Genomic DNA, 22,453 nt, shown 5'->3' with positions numbered 1-22,453 from the left:
GAAGAGTGGAAAAGCAGTTCTGAGGAACTCTACTCATGACATCACAGAGAGAAACAAAAAACACTTTCATCAGTAGATAATAATCCCAGATAACAGGGACATGACTGTAGTGTTATCTAGATGTAGAATAAAACAGAATGTATTGTTTAACCCTTTAGAGCACAATAGAATTCTAGAATGCTGCTGTAGATGACTGAGACGGCCGCTATGAGTTCTAAAGGGCTCAGGTTGAAATATGCCACTAAGTTTAGAATGCGGTTGTTTGGCAGAAGCTCTTTTTTGATACATTCAGTTTGCTTTCCTCATGGTCGTACCGCAGGGTTGGGACAGTTGCCGTGACAGGAGGTGTGTTTTGGGTTGGAGGCCCCGGGCTGACCCGTAACCCCAAATCCACCTCGGTGTGTATTGTCCAGTTGGTCTTTCCATTGACATTGGAGCCCCAACAGCAACCTGAGTCACTACAATGAGAGGTTGAATCACTGCATTGAAGTGTTAGATCAGCATGACATCATTCTGACAGATACCAGTATTTTCTAGTGATTCCATCCACATCATCAATATAACTGTTATTTTCACAGTGCTCAGATTGCAATGTGATGTCTTTCCAACATTAAAATCCAGAAAAATGTTGTTTGATGGGATCGGAGCACAACAGACACAGCAACAGTAACTATACAGGGTTTGTGTGTGTGTCAGGGGGGGGGGGGGGTCAAGATGCCTGGATGATGTGCTTATTACTCTTCAAAACAGCATTCAACAGATGACTTCCTGTCTCTAACACCCAGAGGCTGATGTCAACTCCCCCTCCTCCACCACACCCAGAAAATCCAAGTTTACCTCAGGGTGTAGGATTGGGTTTTCTGGTCCCTAGTGAAGTTTCTAGTGAAGTGTCCCTCTGACTGGCACCAGAGGTTTTGGCCGGACTGGTCCTTGTCTGTGGTTTGCATGACAGGTCCTTGTCGGTTGGCACTGCCATTACAGTAGCCGCTGGTGCAGTCCCAGGAGGACTGCTGTTCACACCTGTCCCGGCCATTCTCACGATAGTGGAATTGTACCTGCCAGCACACAGGTTAGGACCCATACTCACAGACAGCCTCAGAGTAGGAGTGCTGATACAGGATCAGTTTTGCCTTTTAGATCATAATGAATAAGAGTATACGGACAGGGGGGACCCTGATCCTAGATCAGCACTACTACTCTGAGAAGCTTTTTGAATATAGGGCCCTGATAGGGGAGAGAGGTCAGGTTGCATTAACAATGTTTAGAAATGGTTGCATCAAGACAGAATGAATAATGGTTGCATCAAGACAGAATGAATAATGGTTGCATCAAGATAGAATGAATAATGGTTGCATCAAGACAGAATGAATAATGGTTGCATCAAGATAGAATGAATAATGGTTGCATCAAGATAGAATGAATAATGGTTGCATCAAGACAGAATGCATAATGGTTGCATCAAGATAGAAAGAATGGTTGCATCAAGACAGAATGAATAATGGTTGCATCAAGATAGAAAGAATGGTTGCATCAAGACAGAATGAATAATGGTTGCATCAAGATAGAAAGAATGGTTGCATCAAGACAGAATGAATAATGGTTGCATCAAGATAGAAAGAATAATGGTTGCATCAAGACAGAATGAATAATGGTTGCATCAAGACAGAATGAATAATGGTTGCATCAAGATAGAAAGAATAATGGTTGCATCAAGACAGAAAGAATAATGGTTGCATCAAGACAGAATGAATAATGGTTGCATCAAGACAGAATGAATAATGGTTGCACCAAGACAGAATGAATAATGGTTGCACCAAGACAGAATGAATAATGGTTGCATCAAGACAGAATGAATAATGGTTGCATCAAGACAGAATGAATAATGGTTGCATCAAGACAGAATGAATAATGGTTGCATCAAGACAGAATGAATAATGGTTGCATCAAGACAGAATGAATAATGGTTGCATCAAGACAGAATGAATAATGGTTGCATCAAGACAGAATGAATAATGGTTGCATCAAGACAGAATGAATAATGGTTGCATCAAGACAGAATGAATAATGATTGCATCAAGACAGAATGAATAATGGTTGCATCAAGATAGAAAGAAAGGTTGCATCAAGACAAAACGAAAAACGGTTGCACCAAGACAGAACAAATAAGTAATACATGTTTGATATAATATATTAGTTAATATTGTTGAATGGTTCTCAAGAGTGCATTAGATGGTAAATGTACTGTAATATTGTCCCATGACTCAAGCTATTTCTCAACTTGAAGATCTCTCCCCCAATTTCTTCCACAGAGTTTACGTAAGGAAACTGCTAAATCAACTTCCTCCATCAACTAGTTTATGTAGAAAAGCTGCTAAATCAACTTCTTACTTTCATTGGATGTGGAATTGATTCGGAGTGTTGTTTTCATTTTTTATAAATTGCACTTAAGATTTTCCATTTGCAAATCTACTAACAGGAAATTACTTGGAATTGACCACAAACTACACTGTAAACCCCAAGGCATTTTTTTACTCAAATACTACTAGTAAGTTGAACTCAATGAAAAGTCATTAGTACTTTAGATGGAATTTGGGGAAAGTTACCAGAATTTTGCAAACCTACTTGCAGGCCTTATGTGGCCTGTAAACCATGAGTTTCAGGCCAATGTATTAAAGTAAAGCTAGGATTCATAATAAGGCCTTAGGAAATATGTAATGTATTGTCATAATGAGTTTTATTATAATGATAACATTCGCCTAGGAACTCATTTGGTGAAGGCCACAGGACTGAAAATGAACGAATTCAACAACCATGTCTCTGTCACTAAGAAATACAGTCATGGGTGGTAACTCCACACTTCACTCTGAAAGGCAAGGCACGCTGGTAAATTATATTGGAGGCGTGGCTTAGTGGGGGCATTACTCTAAATGTTCAAGTTGATACAACTCAAATCTGGACTCCTACACGGTCATGATGACAATATCACTTTAAGTAACTATACTGAGATACAGTGGTGGAAAAAGTACTAAATTGTCATACTTGAGTAAAAGTAAAGATACCTTAATAGAAAATGACTCAAGTAAAAGTAAAAGTCACCCAGTAAAATAATACTTCAGTAAAAGTCTACAAGTATTTGGTTTTAAAAATACTTAAGTAAATGGAATTGCTAAAATGTACTTAAGTATCAAAAGTATCAATTTCAAATTCCTTATATTAATCAAACAACACAATTCTCTTTTCGTTTTTGTATAGCCAGGGGCACACTACAACACTCAGACATCATTAACAAATGAAGCATTTGTGTTTAGTGAGTCCGCCAGATCAGAGGGAAAAGTGATGACCAGGGATGTTCTTTTGACAAGTGTGTGAATTGGACAATTCTCCTGTCAAAATTTTATTTCGGAATGTAGTGAAGTAAAAGTAAAAGTTGCCAAAAATATAAATAGTAAAGTAAAGTACAGATACCCCAAAAAATACTTAAGTAGTACTTTAAAGTATTTTTACTTTAGTACTTTACACCACTGCTCGGATATATTAAGTGCAATGAGTTTCCTCACAAGTTTTGAGTAATGACAGCACATCTGGGTTTACAGTGTACTGTTATCAACCCTAGCTTTATCTCCTGTCTCTCTTCCTCCCCCTCTATCTTCCTGTCTCTCTTCCCCTCCTATCTTCCTGTCTCTCTTCCTCCCCCTCTATCTCTCTATCTTCCTGTCTCTCTTCCTCCCCCTCTATCTTCCTTTCTCTCTTCCCCTCCTATCTTCCTTTCTCTCTTCCTTTCTCTCTTCCCCTCTTATCTTCCATTCTCTCTTCCTTTCTCTCTTCCTCACCCTTCTATCTTCCTTTCTCTCTTCCTCCTCCTATATCTTTCTTCCTTTATTATTTTACCTGATACTCCATCAATCGATAAAGATTGGTCAGACATCTGTTTTACATGTCTGAACAGTTTCCTTTAACAGGTGATAAAGAAAAGGCATGGCTGAACACCTTCTGTGGCTTTCAGAATCAGAGCTGGTTTACAGATCATTGTATTTCTTGGATGTGCATGTCAAACCTGTATGATCACATCTTCTACTGACATTCATTTTCATTTTCATTTCCATATAAAAAAAAATATTTAAAAATCTTTCCCAAAAGTGATAAATTAGGCTACATCGTTTCAACTGTTTTATCCCCAAACATAGAAGCAAGACAGAAATTGTGTGTTTTTTTCACTGCCAGAAATGGTAAATGTACCTTGTGAAATTGGTTATGAGCAGTGGTGTAAAGTAACTAAGCAAAAACAATGTTTTGGTTAAAGTGCAGACAGTCAGCTTGAGTAAGAAAGATGCACAAATATCATGATTCATTCAGGATTATCCGTAATCATAGTAGCATCCACAATAATGTGGAACAAGCGGTCATCACTACTGCCTCTGATCAGGCGGACTCCCCAGACGCAAATGCTCCGTTTGTAAATGATGTCTGACTGTTGGAGTGTGCCTCTGGCTATTCATAAGTTAAAAAATAATAATTGTGCTGTCTGGTTTAAAAAGGAATTTGAAATGATACATAGCATTTACTTGTACTTTTGATACTTCAGTATTTTTAAAACCAAATACTTTTATGACTTTTACTCAAGTAGTATTTTACAAGATTACTTCACTTGAGTCGTTTTCTATGTTTACTTTTACTTAAGTACGACAATTGGGTACTTTTCCCACCACTGGTTATGAGTGTTATAGTATTAAAGGCACTGGCAGGTTTGGCATGTACTTTGTAGACTACTTATTGACTATTTATTGCAAATCAAGTTATGCACTCATTGGAACCTACCTCCCCTGTCCATTTCGAGTCTGGGGGCATGTATCCCGGTACTGTACAGCGCATAGTCCCACCATAATACGTCGAATCCGCGATGTGGCAGACGGCACTGCTGAGTACCAGCAGGAGCAGCATACCAAGGTCCATGATGTCTTTCTCTTAGCCTATCTGTCTGTCTGTCTGTCTGTCTAATCACCTCCTTCCTATTCATTTATATGGTGGAGGCGTGGAGTAATTCAATGACTGGAATAACCGGGTTTGTGATGCACTTCAAAGAATTTGAGAAAAAAAATCGCATTGTTTGAACCTGTGTTGCCTCACTTCATAATTAGATTGCAATATTCATTATAAATATGTTTTCTTTTGCAATGAAAGGATGCCAATGAGACTGTAATCTTATTGGTGATTTTGATGTTGTTGTTGCAGTGACCTATGAGTTTCACTTGTTTAGACCATACCTACACATTTGAAAAGTATTACCATGCATGTTTTTTAAAAGCTAAAGACTTGTTTTTTTATTTTAATTATGATGAATAATGGCTATGGATATATAATTCGGCTATTTGTATATAGCCTGTACATATGCCTATTCTTGTGACAATTATTATTTCGGCTTGTACATTTATTTGATGTGAAGAATTTTAAATAAGGTCCAATTCTTCCAAAAAAACGTACTGCACAAACGCACTCTCTCACCCCAGCCGTTTTCAAAACGAATGCAATCAAGTTTCACCCAGACTAAACTCCTCTCACAGGGTGAACCGGGCGAGCTAAATTGCAACTTCCTCTGAGTTGGCTCGTCATTTAATAAGGCGCTTGTTGCTCGGTGTCATGATTGGGCCATCTGTCGCATTTAAGTGCCAGTCGGAACTAGGAAACTCGGAACTTTCCGATTTGCTAACTGGTTGTAGTTATACACTTGCCGCGATCAACCAGTTAACAAGTCCGGCATTTCCGGGTTACCCAGCATGTGAAAGCGGCTTTAAATCCAAGAGCGGAGTACTCAGTGTTTTCATGTAACGAATGTGAAATGGCTAGCTAGTTAGCGGGTACGCGCTAATAACGTTTCAATCGGTTACGTCACTTGCTCTGAGACTTGAAGTAGTGTTTCCCCTTGCTCTGCAAGGGCCGTGGCCTTTGTGGAGCGATGGGTAACGATGCTTCGTGTGCGACCGTTGTTGATGTGTGCAGAGGGTCGGGGCGAGGGGACGGTCTAAAGTTATACTGTTACATTCACATGCACGTGTTTGCTCTTCATAAAAACTTATATATGCCTATCCCAAGGAAAACTACTTTGAAAATTGTATAGAAAATACATGTGTTATGTTTCTGAATGATTTATCACGCTATTTTGTTGACATTATGGCCCGGTGATAATCGATTTGAGCTGGGCTTACCTTCCTCACCGCTTTTGCCCGGTGAAGTGACAGGCCATAACCTGATTTACCCTGGTTCAGTCTAATCGAAATCCCTACATGTTTTACAACATTGAAAATGAGGTTGGACTAAACGCACTACCTTGCGAGCAAAATGCCGCGTTCAACTACCAGTCGGAACAAGAAACATTTCCTACTTGCTAACTGGTTGTAGTTATACACGTGCCTCGTTCAACTAATCAGCAACTTTGACATTTTCGAGTTTCCTAGTTTCCGACTAGCATGTGAACAAGGCAAAAGGTTTCAGAAAGTTGAACAATTGACAGAATGCAACCTGACCTAATGGCCCTTCTAAGCCTACCAAGATATTTCAATTTGTAGTCTATAATGTTTCAGTTGTTGCCTTCCTACTGAAAACATGAAAAAATTAGGGGTTCAACAAGGGCTCTTCTAAGATCCTCAAAGTTCTTTGGAGAACCTTAGAGTTCTTGGCACTGAAAATGGCCCCCAAAAGGTTCTTCCAAGAACCCCATAGGAGGTGGGGTTCATCGAGGAACCTCCTTAGTTGGTGGGGGTTCTTGCAGGAACCTAACTGCCCAACTGAAACATTTGGATTTGAAAGGGCAGGAGGTGCAGGTGAAGATCTCCTCAGTTTAGGGCAAAATGCTTGACCCTTAGATGATCTAAATTCATATTGTTTTTTGATGATACCATCTACCTTTTCATATTTGTGCAATTCTTTCTAAAACAGAAAATGGACACAATTCAATGGATATCAATAAACAAGGAGGTAAGAATATGTAGGCTATAAGAGTATGTTGAAGGCTAGCTGTATTGTGTGCAGATGACTGGATTGCTCACTTTTGTGTCTGTATGTATACAGACGAAGAGACATACAAAGGTAATGAATATTCCATAGGCCTCTACATTATGGACAAGGTATGTCAATAGGCCTCTACATTATGGACAAGGTATGTCAATAGGCCTCTACATTATGGACAAGGTATGTCAATAGGCCTCTACATTATGGACAAGGTATGTCAATAGGCCTCTACATTATGGACAAGCTTTGTGTATGAAAACCATTATTATTATGCGGCAAGTGGTTAGAGCTTCGGGCCAGTAACCGAAAAGTTGCTGGATCAAACCCCCGAGCTGACAAGTTAAAAAAATCTGTTGTTCTGTCCCTGAACAAAGCAGTCAAAGAACCTTTTGGGGTTCATTTTTTAACCACACCCCATTTCAATAATAAAATGCATAACAATAACAATAATATTTTAGTTGTCAGTGTTTATTATGATTTTAGAGGCAAAGCAGAATAAAATAAAACATAGGAATTTGTTCTTAAATGACTTGCCTAGTTAAATAAAAATAAATATTCACCACAAAAATCAAGGTATGAATAGTGTCGTGTGGATGTTTTTTTTTTTAATCATCTGTATAATTACTCTTTTTGGGATATAACAGGAAACCTGTTCAATCACCATGTACTGCAAAATCATTCTGGCTATGGATACGGAGAACATCAACACGTGAACATCAACACGCCATTGGACTTGGCTCTGCTGGGAGTTTACCTCATATTTAGATTTTTTTATTTATTCTGCTTTGCCACTAAAATCATAATAAACACTGACAACTAAAATATTGTTATTGTTGTTATGCATTCTATTATTAATAATAACAGGGGGGGGGGGTGTAGTTAATAATTAACCCCAAAAGGTTCTTTGGGGGGCTCCCGAGGGGCACAGCGGTCTAAGGCACTGCATCTAAGGCACTGTTCAATTCCAGGCTGTATCACAACTGGCCATGATTTGGAGTCCCATAGGGCGGCGCACAATTGGCCCAGCGGCGTCTGGGTTAGGGTTTGGATGGGGTAGGCCGTCATTGTAAATAAGAATTGTTCTTAACTGACTTGCCTAATTAAATAAAAACATATATTTTTTAAATCCATTAAAGGGGTTATTCAAATAACTTAAAGGGATTCCCCTACAGTTTCAATTTGAAGAACCCCTAAGGATAGTCCAGGAACCTTTTCTTTTTAGAGTACACCAAACTGGCCAAAATGCGTCGCCAGTGTGTAGAACTGCTGCCAGACAAATAGGCATACAAAAAAGTTTCAACAATCAAAGCTCTTACAAAACTGTTTGTTTCCGACTTTACGAGGGGCACATGAACGCAGCATCACCTCTGATCGAACTTCGCGAACAACCCAGCATTTTTTATCCCCACTGGCACCCGTACCTCTAGAAAGGTAGCAAGATGGCTGCGGAGCCGAACAAGACAGAAATTCTGACCATTTTTAAAAGACTACGGTCTATTCCAACTAACAAGGTAACACGAATAAGTGCTTACTGTCTATTCACGAATTTATTGATCCGTTATTGGAGATGGAACGTAGACCAGAAAAATGACGTCCATCCGTCTACGGTAGCAAGCTGGTCTCTGCCTGGGCCTTACGACGGCCAGCAAGAAGCTGACGTTAGCTCACTAGGCTAGCAGAGCGGCTAACTTTGCTTATCTAAATCGGCCACGTATACTATGCTATGTATCGTTAACGTGCCCTGCTTTTCTAACCTAGTTAACCAGTCTGGTGACTTGTTTATTTGAGCCAGAACGAGTAGGGCCGGGGCCAATGTCTGAAAGATTGTCTAACGTTAGCACCAAAGCCAACGTAATTGGACTCCTAGCAAACGTTAGCTAGCTAGCCATTCGGTTATTTTGCTTTCAATCCAGATGTTCAGCTAATTAGCTATTACCAAAATGCAAAGTTGCCTAGCTTAACGTGCCAAGCTAAATTCCCGGGGTCGACTAACGTTGCCTCATCCATAGCCGAGAATGACCTTTTGCGACTGATGTTGTCTTCTTCCCAGTGGAACTTTAAGAGCCCGGACGCTCTGTATGAACTTGAACACGCATCACTTGCGCTACGGTTTTGGAAATAAGACACCTATCTTTCATATCAGCGAGAAATATTTTTCAAACAGGTAAAGTACTACACACCTATTCTATTCGTCTCCCCACACGGCCATATCTCCATGTTACAGCGCGTGTTGACGGAAGACTGAGGCGACCACCTGTGCTATTTAGCAATCTAACACAATTAGTGTGTAATGTTAGAAGGCCGCCAGAAACGTGTTGTAACCGAAAAATACTCTCGGCAGCAACTGTGAAGCCGGTTAAAACGGGGTGTGTGTATATTTTGCAGATGTGATATGAACTTAAGGGCATTATGTTCCTAGAACCGTATCGCAATTGAGAATCAATTCCCGTTTAGATGGAGTATTTTGCTGTTCTGGCTGCCAAAGCCAGTTTACCTCTGAAAATAACCTACAATGAACAAAAATATGAACGCAACATGTAAAGTGTTGGTCCCATGATTCATGAGCGGGGGAAAAAATCGGACATTTTCCATGTACACATAAAGGTTTTCTATTTTTTTTTTGGCACAAATTTGTTTACATCCCTATTGGTGATCATTTCTCCTTCGCCAAGATAACCCATCAACCTGACAGGTGTGGCATATCAAGAAGCTGATTCAACAGCATGACTATTGCACAGGTGCATCTTGTGCTTAGGACAACAAAAGGCCACTTTAAAATGAGCAGTTTTGGCACACAACACAATGCCACATATGTCTCATGTTTTGAGGGAGTGTGTAATTGCCATGCTGACTGCAGGAATGAACATCAGAGCTGTTGCCAGAGAATTGAATGTTCATTTCTCTACCATAATCCGCCTCCAAAGTCATTTTATAGAATTTGTCAGTATGTCCAACCGGCCTCAACTGCAGACCACCTGTAACCATGCCAGCCCAGGACCTCCACATCTGGCTTCTTCACCTGCGAGGGGAGGGGTGGCGGTGCTGAGGAGTATTTCTGTCTGTAATAAAGCCCTTTTGGGTTGGAACAACTAATTCTGATTGGTTGGGCCTGGCTGCCAAATTGGTTGGCCTATGCCCTCCCATGGCGGCACCCCTGCCCAGTCGTGAAATACATTGATTAGGGCCTAATGAATTTATTTAAATTGACTGATTTACTTATATGAACGGTAACTCAGTAAAATCGTATTTTTGTTCCGTATATAAGGTCACTTATTGGACCTTAAGGACTAACGGTAGGCTTGCCTACACTCCTTAAGAGTACATTCTTGGGATAGGGGTCGACTGGACCAGAATTGGACCTTACAGGAGACGTTGATATGGCGAATCTTCTTTAAGTCCAGGAAGCAGGCATTCAACTTGCCATTATTGATTATTACAACTCACATATAGCGGCTACCAGAGGTTACAGACATTACCCTGGTTCTATGAGTGAAGCGTGATTTTGTTGATGTTTCTCTCGTGACCCCATTTTTCAAATCAAGGAACCCCTAGTTTGGGAAACGCTGCATTATGTTGACCAGATGGTCGAGTAGTCGCTCTATCAATGGAAATACAGTCGTGAGGAGGTGCGATCAGGTGGGACCATTCTAGCCAATGAGAGAGGGCAGATACGCGTGTGAACAACAGGCATGATGGTCCTTGCTATGTGGGATCATTGGGACGTCCCAACTCTGACGTTATTTCATTGAAGTTGACATTAAAAAAGGTTAAGTTAGGGTTTAGGCTAGGGATGTCTCAAGGGTACTGGATAGCACTAAACCAGGCACAACTCTGATATAAAGTGTTTTTTTACTCAAAGTTGCCAGATGTCACGTCCTACTTATATCAGTACACTCATAGCAACTTAAGCATTACAAAACGTCTTAGATCAATTAAGGCTCATGTAGCAAATAAGCCATTACATTTTTTGTTGACCAAATTCAACTCTCTCATTGACCTTCGACACTCTCAACGCCTCGCTTGGTGGGCAAGTTTTATGTTGAAAATTGCCACCTGATGGAGGAGACAGATTTTTTTTAGCAGTTTCCCCTCTCGCGTCGCCTCTTCCTCTGATTGGTTGCATCTCAATAGTCTAAAATATCTTCATTTTCTGTGTAATCTTCCTTAATTAAAACAGTTGATTTAAATATGATGGAGCACTATCAGTCGGTCTTCCCCAGCGGTAGAAATAACTACTTATTGAGATGAACTCACGGCCATTTTTATGTTAGCTATGCGTTCAGTGATAGCCAAGTTTAAAAAGCAAGAAAGCTATTGGACATCTAATCCTTGAGGCTGCGATCATATGTAGAACCTGAGATCTAGTGGAAATAACCCTTGAGTTTAGTCATTGACAATGAACAGGGCTTTATGGTTAATGTATCCCATGTGTCCCATGTCTGTAACTACGCAGCTTGTTCTCTTCCCTGTTTAAGACCACATCCAGACATGTCTGCTGTAGGTATGTAGCTAGCTAACTAGGCAGTGTATTGTGTGTGTGTGTTTCTGTGCAAGGCGTGCTTTGACTGTGCTGCCAAGAACCCCAGCTGGGCCAGTATACCATATGGAGTGTTTCTGTGCATCGACTGCTCTGGCATTCATCGCTCTCTAGGAGTGCACCTCAGCTTTATCAGGTAGCCTGTCTGTCTCTCTCTCTCACACACACACACACACACACACACACACACACACACACACACACACACACACACACACACACACACACACACACACACACACACACACACACACACAAACACACACGTCATGACGCGACAATCACAAGTTTTACTGTCATACACTGTCAAGGAGAACATTTGATACAATCCCCATGTTGTTTTGTTGTTCATCTCAGATCCACTGAGCTGGACTCCAACTGGAGCTGGTTTCAGCTGAGATGTATGCAGGTCGGAGGAAACGGCAACGCGGTACGTCAACACCATAACATTCCACTATATATATATAGACGTTGGAACAACACACCACTTTAAACAGGACCTGCTGTGGCTCTGACTCTCTCTCCCCCTCTTGTCTGTGTCCTCCTGGTGAAGACGGCCTTCTTCCGCCAGCATGGCTGCTCCACCAATGACACGACCGCCAAGTACAACAGCCGCGCGGCACAGATGTACCGAGAGAAGATCCGACAGCAAGCCAACACGGCGCTGTCTAAATATGGGTCTGACGTGAGTGTGGGCTGTGAGCGCAGCTTCAACGGTCACCCAAACGTACCATACCTTTATGTAGCATGTATGCATGTAACAACTCGCCCTTAACCCAGCTTTTTAAACGAGGCTCACGGTGATATATCCCTACTCCCAAGTTGTGGTTGTAACCACTATACCACACTGAACATTGAGCTTTTGGAATTACACCATGTTTATTGAGTTGTTTAAATTCCTACTGATATTATTATTATAAATTATGGTTATCTATATAGATCTATATATTATTATGTCTTATGGTTATCTATATAGATCTATATATTATTATGTCTTATGGTTATCTATATAGATCTATATATTATTATTATGTCTTATGGTTATCAATATAGATCTATATATTATTATTATGTCTTATGGTTATCTATATAGGTCTATATATTATGTCTTATGGTTATCTATATAGATCTATATATTATTATTATGTCTTATGGTTATCTATATATTATTATGTCTTATGGTTATCTATATAGATCTATATATTATTATGTCTTATGGTTATCTATATAGATCTATATATTATTATGTCTTATGGTTATCTATATAGGTCTATATATTATTATTATGTCTTATGGTTAACAATATAGATCTATATATTATTATTATGTCTTATGGTTATCTATATAGATCTATATATTATGTCTTATGGTTATCTATATAGGTCTATATATTCCTACTGTGATATTATTCCTCCACTGAGAAGGCAACGAACTCCCCCTCTCTCGTCCCTCTCACAGCCACCCATATCAGCTACACATTGGCCTGTTGAGTCACCAGCGAGTGGGCAAACTCCACGTGTGATGTCACCAGCAGCATTAATTAATGTCTTGTGGATAGATCACACGATACATAATTACTCACAAACACCATATCTGTTCTCATTGGTGCAGCTGCATGCAGATGCACTTCCAGGTCCTCACAAGGCTTTTGCAAATACCAACTCAGATTTGAATGTGCTGTGAGTGTGTAGAGGTGTTTCATATTTTAACTCACTAGTTTCAAATCATCAACTATGGTCTTCAGTTTGGGCCAAACGGTTTAAGCAGGTGTGATAGAGCTGAGCTATATTTAAAATGGGAAATCAATACGGTCCCTATGACCAACATATTCCTTTCCCAAATCTAGTGGGTATAGACTTATGATGTCTATATCTATGGAGGCCAGGGTTGATTTGGCTCTGGGCCATCTAAATCACATGTATTTATAAAGCCCTTACAGAAGCTGATGTCACAAGGAGCTTCTTCAGACACCCAGTCTAAAACCCCAAACAGCAAGCAATGCAGATATAGAAGCACAGTGGCTAGGACAAACTCCCTAGAAAGGCAGGAACCTAGGAAGAAACTTAGAGAGGAACCAGGCTCTGGGGGGAGGCCAGTCCTCTTATGGCTGTGCCGGGTGGAGATTATAAGAGTACATGACCATTAAGGCCAGATTGTTCTTCAAGATGTTAAGACGTTCATATTTGACCAGCAGGGTCAAATAATAATCACAGTGGTTGTCGAGGGTGCAGCAGGTCAGCACCTCAGGAGTAAATGTCAGTTGGCTTTGTGAATGGCGTCCGTAAACCCTTCCTCTTTCTCTTTCAGCTGTGGATTGACCCATCCAGTGTGAGCAGCCAGCCTGCAGCCCCAGAGAAGAGACAGACAGACTTCTTTGCTGAGCATACTCAGGTAGGCCTGAGGGCTATTGTTCAAATCACACCAATCACACAAGTGTTTTCTGTGTGTGCAGTAGTGTTGGTTCTGTGTGTACGTGTTGTGTTATTTAATGTGACTGAATTGGTGTATTTGCAGCCTTCAAACAGCTGGGACGTGACAGCTCCTTCCCTGACAGAACACAATGGAACCCTCACTCAACTATTGGAGGACACACCCAAAGCCCCCCACACCGCCAGCACTCGTGAGTCTCACACACACACACAGTCCCCCCTCTCCTATCCTTTCGTCTGGAGCTTTCCCATATGTTTCTGAGGTTGAATTAGACAGTTGATCTGTGATTGTATTTGACATTCTCAGAGCTGGAGGAAGGACCAAGCATTGAGGGACTGAGCACTGAGCAGTCTCCCAAAGTCGCTATAGGTAAGTCATCAGCCAACATCCTGTTCCTCCTCTGCCTCCTTTCACATGACAACAGCTCCTCCCCTCACCTCTCAAGGATCTTTGCTGACCTTAAAAACACAGAATAGGTGATGGTCACAGCCATTTCCAGACCTCAACATCCACAGTAACCCCCCCCCCTGATATTCTGGCAAGGCTGCTCTTGTTGGCTCTTCCCAGAATTGGAGACCCCCCCCCCCCCCCCCCCCTTATTTAGACATTTGGACCAGGCACCAAATTGTCCCTAGCCCTCCCATACATAGCCCACCCTGTAATACAGTCACTGGAGGTTGTCCATATGACCATGGAGCCCTCAGTAACACCTGTGTCTGCTTTGTCCGTAGAGGACTCCATGCGTTTGTCGTCAGATCAACCACAGCTACCCAAAGGTGATTGGAACGCCTTTTTAAAAGCTGCCGTTAGCCCATTGGCTGGCCAGATTTTCAGGAAGCATGGTTGGTTCTGTGCTTGACTGACACCTCACCTGATTGTGACACGCAAGCTTAAGCCCCTCCCTCCCAGCTCTAAGTAAAATGTGTGACTGCCAAGGCTTTCTTCCTTCTTCCAGTCTCCTAACATTAATACAACAGTCAGACAACCCCTATTCAACACATAGCCTCGGTCACAGACCTAGCAGACTCGGTGCCTTTCATTCAACACGTAGCCTCGGTCACAGACCTAGCAGACTCAGTGTCTTTCATTCAACATGTAGCCTCGGTCACAGACCTAGCAGACTCAGTGCCTTTCATTCAACATGTAGCCTCGGTCACAGACCTAGCAGACTCAGTGCCTTTCATTCAACACGTAGCCTCGGTCACAGACCTAGCAGACTCGGTGCCTTTCATTCAACACGTAGCCTCGGTCACAGACCTAGCAGACTCAGTGCCTTTCATTCAACATGTAGCCTCGGTCACAGACCTAGCAGACTCAGTGCCTATCATTCAACATGTAGCCTCGGTCACAGACCTAGCAGACTCAGTGCCTTTCATTCAACACGTAGCCTCGGTCACAGACCTAGCAGACTCAGTGTCTTTCATTCAACATGTAGCCTCGGTCACAGACCTAGCAGACTCAGTGCCTTTCATTCAACATGTAGCCTCGGTCACAGACCTAGCAGACTCAGTGTCTTTCATTCAACATGTAGCCTCGGTCACAGACCTAGCAGACTCAGTGTCTTTCATTCAACACGTAGCCTCGGTCACAGACCTAGCAGACTCAGTGTCTTTCATTCAACACGTAGCCTCGGTCACAGACCTAGCAGACTCAGTGCCTATCATTCAACATGTAGCCTCGGTCACAGACCTAGCAGACTCAGTGTCTTTCATTCAACATGTAGCCTCGGTCACAGACCTAGCAGACTCAGTGTCTTTCATTCAACATGTAGCCTCGGTCACAGACCTAGCAGACTCAGTGTCTTTCATTCAACACGTAGCCTCGGTCACAGACCTAGCAGACTCAGTGTCTTTCATTCAACATGTAGCCTCGGTCACAGACCTAGCAGACTCAGTGTCTTTCATTCAACATGTAGCCTCGGTCACAGACCTAGCAGACTCAGTGTCTTTCATTCAACACGTAGCCTCGGTCACAGACCTAGCAGACTCAGTGTCTTTCATTCAACACGTAGCCTCGGTCACAGACCTAGCAGACTCAGTGCCTATCATTCAACATGTAGCCTCGGTCACAGACCTAGCAGACTCAGTGTCTTTCATTCAACACGTAGCCTCGGTCACAGACCTAGCAGACTCAGTGTCTTTCATTCAACACGTAGCCTCGGTCACAGACCTAGCAGACTCAGTGCCTATCATTCAACATGTAGCCTCGGTCACAGACCTAGCAGACTCAGTGTCTTTCATTCAACACGTAGCCTCGGTCACAGACCTAGCAGACTCAGTGTCATTCATAAGTTTTCACTCCCGTTGGACTTCATGTTGTATTGTGTTACAAATTGGGATTAAAATGAAAAAAAAAAAACATTTAAATACATCACTGATCTACACAAAATAGTCTCATGTCAAAGTGAGGGATAAAATTCTGTACAGACTTCCTTCTTTTGACTGTCATTTAGATCAGTATTGTGGAGTGACTACAATGTGGTTGAGCCATCCTTAGTAGATCAGTATTGTGGAGTGACTACAATGTTTGAGCCATCCTTAGTAGATCAGTATTGTGGAGTGACTACAATGTGGTTGAGCCATCCTCAGTAGATCAGTATTGTGGAGTGACTACAATGTGGTTGAGCCATCCTTAGTAGATCAGTATTGGGGAGTGACTACAATGTGGTTGAGCCATCCTTAGTAGATCAGTATTGTGGAGTGACTACAATGTGGTTGAGCCATCCTTAGTAGATCAGTATTGTGGAGTGACTACAATGTGGTTGAGCCATCCTTAGTAGATCAGTATTGTGGAGTGACTACAATGTGGTTGAGCCATCCTTAGTAGATCAGTATTGTGGAGTGACTACAATGTGGTTGAGCCATCCTTAGTAGATCAGTATTGTGGAGTGACTACAATGTGGTTGAGCCATCCTTAGTAGATCAGTATTGTGGAGTGACTACAATGTGGTTGAGCCATCCTTAGTAGATCAGTATTGTGGAGTGACTACAATGTGGTTGAGCCATCCTTAGTAGATCGGTATTGTGGAGTGACTACAATGTGGTTGAGCCATCCTTAGTAGATCAGTATTGTGGAGTGACTACAATGTGGTTGAGCCATCCTCAGTAGATCAGTATTGTGGAGTGACTACAATGTGGTTGAGCCATCCTTAGTAGATCAGTATTGGGGAGTGACTACAATGTGGTTGAGCCATCAGTAGATCAGTATTGTGGAGTGACTACAATGTGGTTGAGCCATCCTTAGTAGATCAGTATTGTGGAGTGACTACAATGTGGTTGAGCCATCCTTAGTAGATCAGTATTGTGGAGTGACTACAATGTGGTTGAGCCATCCTTAGTAGATCAGTATTGTGGAGTGACTACAATGTGGTTGAGCCATCCTTAGTAGATCAGTATTGTGGAGTGACTACAATGTGGTTGAGCCATCCTTAGTAGATCAGTATTGTGGAGTGACTACAATGTGGTTGAGCCATCCTTAGTAGATCAGTATTGTGGAGTGACTACAATGTGGTTGAGCCATCCTCAGTAGATCAGTATTGTGGAGTGACTACAATGTGGTTGAGCCATCCTCAGTAGATCAGTATTGTGGAGTGACTACAATGTGGTTGAGCCATCCTTAGTAGATCAGTATTGTGGAGTGACTACAATGTGGTTGAGCCATCCTTAGTAGATCAGTATTGTGGAGTGACTACAATGTGGTTGAGCCATCCTTAGTAGATCAGTATTGTGGAGTGACTACAATGTGGTTGAGCCATCCTTAGTAGATCAGTATTGTGGAGTGACTACAATGTGGTTGAGCCATCCTTAGTAGATCAGTATTGTGGAGTGACTACAATGTGGTTGAGCCATCCTTAGTAGATCAGTATTGTGGAGTGACTACAATGTGGTTGAGCCATCCTTAGTAGATCAGTATTGTGGAGTGACTACAATGTGGTTGAGCCATCCTTAGTAGATCAGTATTGTGGAGTGACTACAATGTGGTTGAGCCATCCTTAGTAGATCAGTATTGTGGAGTGACTACAATGTGGTTGAGCCATCCTTAGTAGATCAGTATTGTGGAGTGACTACAATGTGGTTGAGCCATCCTCAGTAGATCAGTATTGGGGAGTAACTACAATGTGGTTGAGCCATCCTCAGTAGATCAGTATTGTGGAGTGACTACAATGTGGTTGAGCCATCCTTAGTAGATCAGTATTGTGGAGTGACTACAATGTGGTTGAGCCATCCTTAGTAGATCAGTATTGTGGAGTGACTACAATGTGGTTGAGCCATCCTTAGTAGATCAGTATTGTGGAGTGACTACAATGTGGTTGAGCCATCCTTAGTAGATCAGTATTGTGGAGTGACTACAATGTGGTTGAGCCATCCTCAGTAGATCAGTATTGGGGAGTAACTACAATGTGGTTGAGCCATCCTTAGTAGATCAGTATTGTGGAGTGACTACAATGTGGTTGAGCCATCCTTAGTAGATCAGTATTGTGGAGTGACTACAATGTGGTTGAGCCATCCTTAGTAGATCAGTATTGTGGAGTGACTACAATGTGGTTGAGCCATCCTTAGTAGATCAGTATTGTGGAGTGACTACAATGTGGTTGAGCCATCCTTAGTAGATCAGTATTGTGGAGTGACTACAATGTGGTTGAGCCATCCTTAGTAGATCAGTATTGTGGAGTGACTACAATGTGGTTGAGCCATCCTCAGTAGATCAGTATTGTGGAGTGACTACAATGTGGTTGAGCCATCCTTAGTAGATCAGTATTGTGGAGTGACTACAATGTGGTTGAGCCATCCTTAGTAGATCAGTATTGTGGAGTGACTACAATGTGGTTGAGCCATCCTTAGTAGATCAGTATTGTGGATTGACTACAATGTGGTTGAGCCATCCTTAGTAGATCAGTATTGTGGAGTGACTACAATGTGGTTGAGCCATCCTTAGTAGATCAGTATTGTGGAGTGACTACAATGTGGTTGAGCCATCCTTAGTTTTGTCCCATCACAGCCGTTAAACCCTGAAGCTGTTTTAAAGTCACAGTAGTACTCATGATGACATCACTGCACGGTTCCCTTCCCGTCCGGCAGCTCAGTTAGAAAGGACGTCTGTATCTTTGTAATAACTTGATCAAGCTTAAAGGGATATTCAGTGCCTGCTTCTTTTTTTTTACCCATCTACCAATCGCTGCCCTTCTTTATGAGGCATTTGAAAAGCTCCCGTTGGTTGAATCTCTGCTTGAAATGCACTACTTCACTGAGGGAAAGGGGGATACCTAGTCAGTTGTACAACTGAATGTATTCAACTGAAATGTGTCTGACCTTACAGAGGTTGTATGTTTGGGGTACCAAGAAAGGGTCATTCAAATCACGTTGACCACTATTATTTCACACACTGAGGCCATGCAACTTATTGTGTGATTTGCTACACAAATGTTTTCTGCTCAACAATCAAGATATTTGAGTTATACATTTTTCTTAATTTGTGAACATTTTATATAATTTTATTTTCAGTTTGACATGGAGTATTTGGTACGGATCAATGATTTGGTGCTTATCATTTCAGTTCTACTTCGTATCAAAATGTGAAAGTCCAATGGGGGGAATACTTATTATAGGAACTGTCTGTCCCGTAACTTTAGAATAACGTAAACAAATGAACCTATTTCTGTCAGGTGTATGACAATGGTGCTGTCCTTCAGCTGCAGTGATATAACACTGCTGACTGTAGCACATGTCTTGAAACTGCTCTGACTGGATAAAAGGACTGTTGGAATGCTATTTCTCATCTGAGTGTGTTGACAAGTTCTTTGCGTAGCGTCTGCTAAGGATACTGAATGTTTGCACCTGTTTAACAGAGGGGGAAACGTACAACGGTTTGTGCATTCACATGTATGGGGGCACGCCTATGCATTTGTAGGGGTTAACATTGGTGTGTGTGCAACTTGCATTCCTTTTTCAAAGTTCTGCAGAGCGATTACAACTCGGGAGTCCCTGGCCTGTCGCTGTCCACCAGTGTTCTAATGATGAGCTTTGTGTTACAGATGTGAAGCAATCCATCATTGGGAAAAAGAAGCCCAGCACTACTAAGAAAGGGGTAAGTTACACCCCCTTCAGCACTCAGACAGGGGGCTCCACGTGAGGAGCAGGGTTTAGGCTGGTCACTTGACCTGACTAGGAAACACGTGGAGCCCAAGATATGGCATGTAGTTAGGGCTCGGTGTTGTTCCTGGGTAAGTCACGGTGACCAGAAAAACAAATGTCCCAAATCAGAACCACCAAACCTGGCTAATGAATCAAGAGTGCGTTGATCAAACCATGAATGTAATACAACCACTTGTCCACTGGGGGGCAGTCATTTCCTCTGTCCCCAGCTGTGTGTAACCATCTCCTCTGTGCTCCTCTCCCTCCAGCTGGGTGCTAAGAAGGGCCTGGGGGCCCAGAAGGTGAGCAGTAAGAGCTTCTCGGAGGTGGAGAAACAGGCCCAGGTAGCTGAGAAGCTGAGAGAGGAGCAAGCAGCTGATGCTAAGAAACAGGCAGAGGAGTCCATGTGAGTGAACCACAGTTTGACAGTCAGAGAGCATGGAAACACCTCCGCCCCACATTCTGCTCTTACTGCTGTTTTAGTGTTGACACTAAATTAATATTTGCTGTCTTCTCATGGTCAGACTGTTCAGTGGTTGTATATATCATGCTGCGAAATATGGAGCCTACTTCTGCGTACAGGAAGTGAATAGAGGGGATCCTTGAGGACAGCAAGTAGTGACATCCGCTGGCACAATAATCCTATTATCGTGTAACCGACAATTATGGACCATAACCGTGGGGGGGACAAAATGTCTTCATACATTTTACACACGGAGGGTAATGTTGGTAATCATTTTATGAGGAGAACGACATGGTCGGGAGGAGAGTTTCCTCAAATTCCAAGCGGGCAAAATTATTGCAAATGAATGTAGAACAATTGACAAATGTGTCTCTTTTTGCAGTGTGGCCTCCATGCGCCTGGCCTACAAGGAGCTGGAGATTGACAGGAAGATGGACAACAAGAAGATGCAGAACATGGAGGGTAAGAAGAGAGAGCAGGCTGAGAGACTGGGCATGGGCTTCGGCAACCGCAGGTAATCACGTTATCAGTGTTCAAACCATGTTCTCAAACAACAGTAATGTTTCTCTCATGGAATAAGCGTTCCTTGAGCACTACAAATAGCACATGAGTGCTGCCTGTTTGCATGTGCTAATGTAGGCTATAGTATTCCTGCTTAAACGATACTTTGGGATTTTGGCAATCAGGCCCTTTATCTACTTCCCCAGAGTCAGATGGACTCGTGGATACCATATTTATAGTCCGTGTCAAGTTTGAAGGAAGTTAGAGAGTTTTGTGAGTCAATGCTAACTAGCGTTAGCGCAATGACTGGAAGTTTATGGGTATCTGCTAGCAGGGCTAGTTAGCAACTTCCTTCAAACTGCATGCAGAGACATAAAAATGGTATCAAGGAGTTGATATGACTCTGGAGAAGTAGATAAAGGAGTTGATCTGACTCTGGGGAAGTAGATAAAGGAGTTGATCTGACTCTGGGGAAGTAGATAAAGGAGTTGATCTGACTGGGGAAGTAGATAAAGGAGTTGATATGACTCTGGGGAAGTAGATAAAGGAGTTGATATGACCCTGGGGAAGTAGATAAAGGAGTTGATATGACCCTGGGGAAGTAGATAAAGGAGTTGATATGACTCTGGGGAAGTAGATAAAGGAGTTGATATGACTCTGGGGAAGTAGATGAAGGAGTTGATATGACTCTGGGGAAGTAGATGAAGGAGTTGATATGACTCTGGGGAAGTAGATAAAGGAGTTGATATGACTCTGGGGAAGTAGATAAAGGAGTTGATATGACTCTGGGGAAGTAGATAAAGGAGTTGATATGACTCTGGGGAAGTAGATAAAGGAGTTGATATGACTCTGGGGAAGTAGATAAAGGAGTTGATCTGACTCTGGGGAAGTAGATAAAGGAGTTGATCTGACCCTGGGGAAGTAGATAAAGGAGTTGATCTGACTCTGGGGAAGTAGATAAAGGTCCTAATTGCCAAAATCCCGAAGTATCCCTTTAATTATTTATGCTTTTGGTTGGTGTCCCACTCTTTGATGGGATGCCATGTTACAGCGTGTGGTTTTAACTTCAGTGGTGTTTGTGTGTTTACGGTGTGTGTGTGTAGATTGTGTTGCAGTACATTATTGTGTGTGGACATGACTTAAGTGTGTGTATTCTGTGTATTCCAGCACCATATCTCACTCAGTGATGTCAGAGATGCAGGTGATTGAGCAGGAGACGCCCTTGGGGGCCAAGTCCTCGCCTCGCTCCAAACTGGACATGTTGGATGAGCCGGGCTTCTCCTCCGGACCCCCTAAGTACGTCACACCCCAAACAGATCAGAATGGAGTAGTCGTGGAAAAACGGGTTTCTGTCCAATTCCAAATGGACTTCCAACCCCAAGCTAGCTA

At 42.2% G+C, this 22,453-nt stretch overlaps 1 protein-coding gene across 2 annotated transcripts in view; it reads left to right on the top strand.

Annotated features, from left to right (window-relative positions):
• Positions 1 to 8,402: 8,402 nt before the first annotated feature.
• The window catches only part of LOC120039151 (ADP-ribosylation factor GTPase-activating protein 2-like), a 32,194-nt gene continuing 18,143 nt past the window's right edge, over positions 8,403 to 22,453 (top strand). Inside the window, exons 1-11 of one of the 2 annotated variants that reach the window (XM_038984676.1) lie at positions 8,403 to 8,513; positions 11,557 to 11,675; positions 11,897 to 11,969; positions 12,093 to 12,224; positions 13,847 to 13,930; positions 14,054 to 14,159; positions 14,276 to 14,338; positions 20,001 to 20,053; positions 20,370 to 20,506; positions 20,946 to 21,077; positions 22,232 to 22,360. In XM_038984676.1, the coding sequence (XP_038840604.1) occupies positions 8,442 to 8,513; positions 11,557 to 11,675; positions 11,897 to 11,969; positions 12,093 to 12,224; positions 13,847 to 13,930; positions 14,054 to 14,159; positions 14,276 to 14,338; positions 20,001 to 20,053; positions 20,370 to 20,506; positions 20,946 to 21,077; positions 22,232 to 22,360 (1,100 nt within the window). In that variant the 5' untranslated portion in view covers positions 8,403 to 8,441. The remainder of the gene's footprint in view (positions 8,514 to 11,556; positions 11,676 to 11,896; positions 11,970 to 12,092; positions 12,225 to 13,846; positions 13,931 to 14,053; positions 14,160 to 14,275; positions 14,339 to 20,000; positions 20,054 to 20,369; positions 20,507 to 20,945; positions 21,078 to 22,231; positions 22,361 to 22,453) is intronic. The other variant, XM_038984677.1, reaches the window with a different exon arrangement.

Source organism: Salvelinus namaycush, unplaced genomic scaffold, assembly GCF_016432855.1.
Source record: "Salvelinus namaycush isolate Seneca unplaced genomic scaffold, SaNama_1.0 Scaffold257, whole genome shotgun sequence".
NCBI lineage: Eukaryota > Metazoa > Chordata > Actinopteri > Salmoniformes > Salmonidae > Salvelinus > Salvelinus namaycush.
Note: the sequence above shows the minus strand (reverse complement) of the source record. Positions and strands in the feature narration are given on the sequence as shown.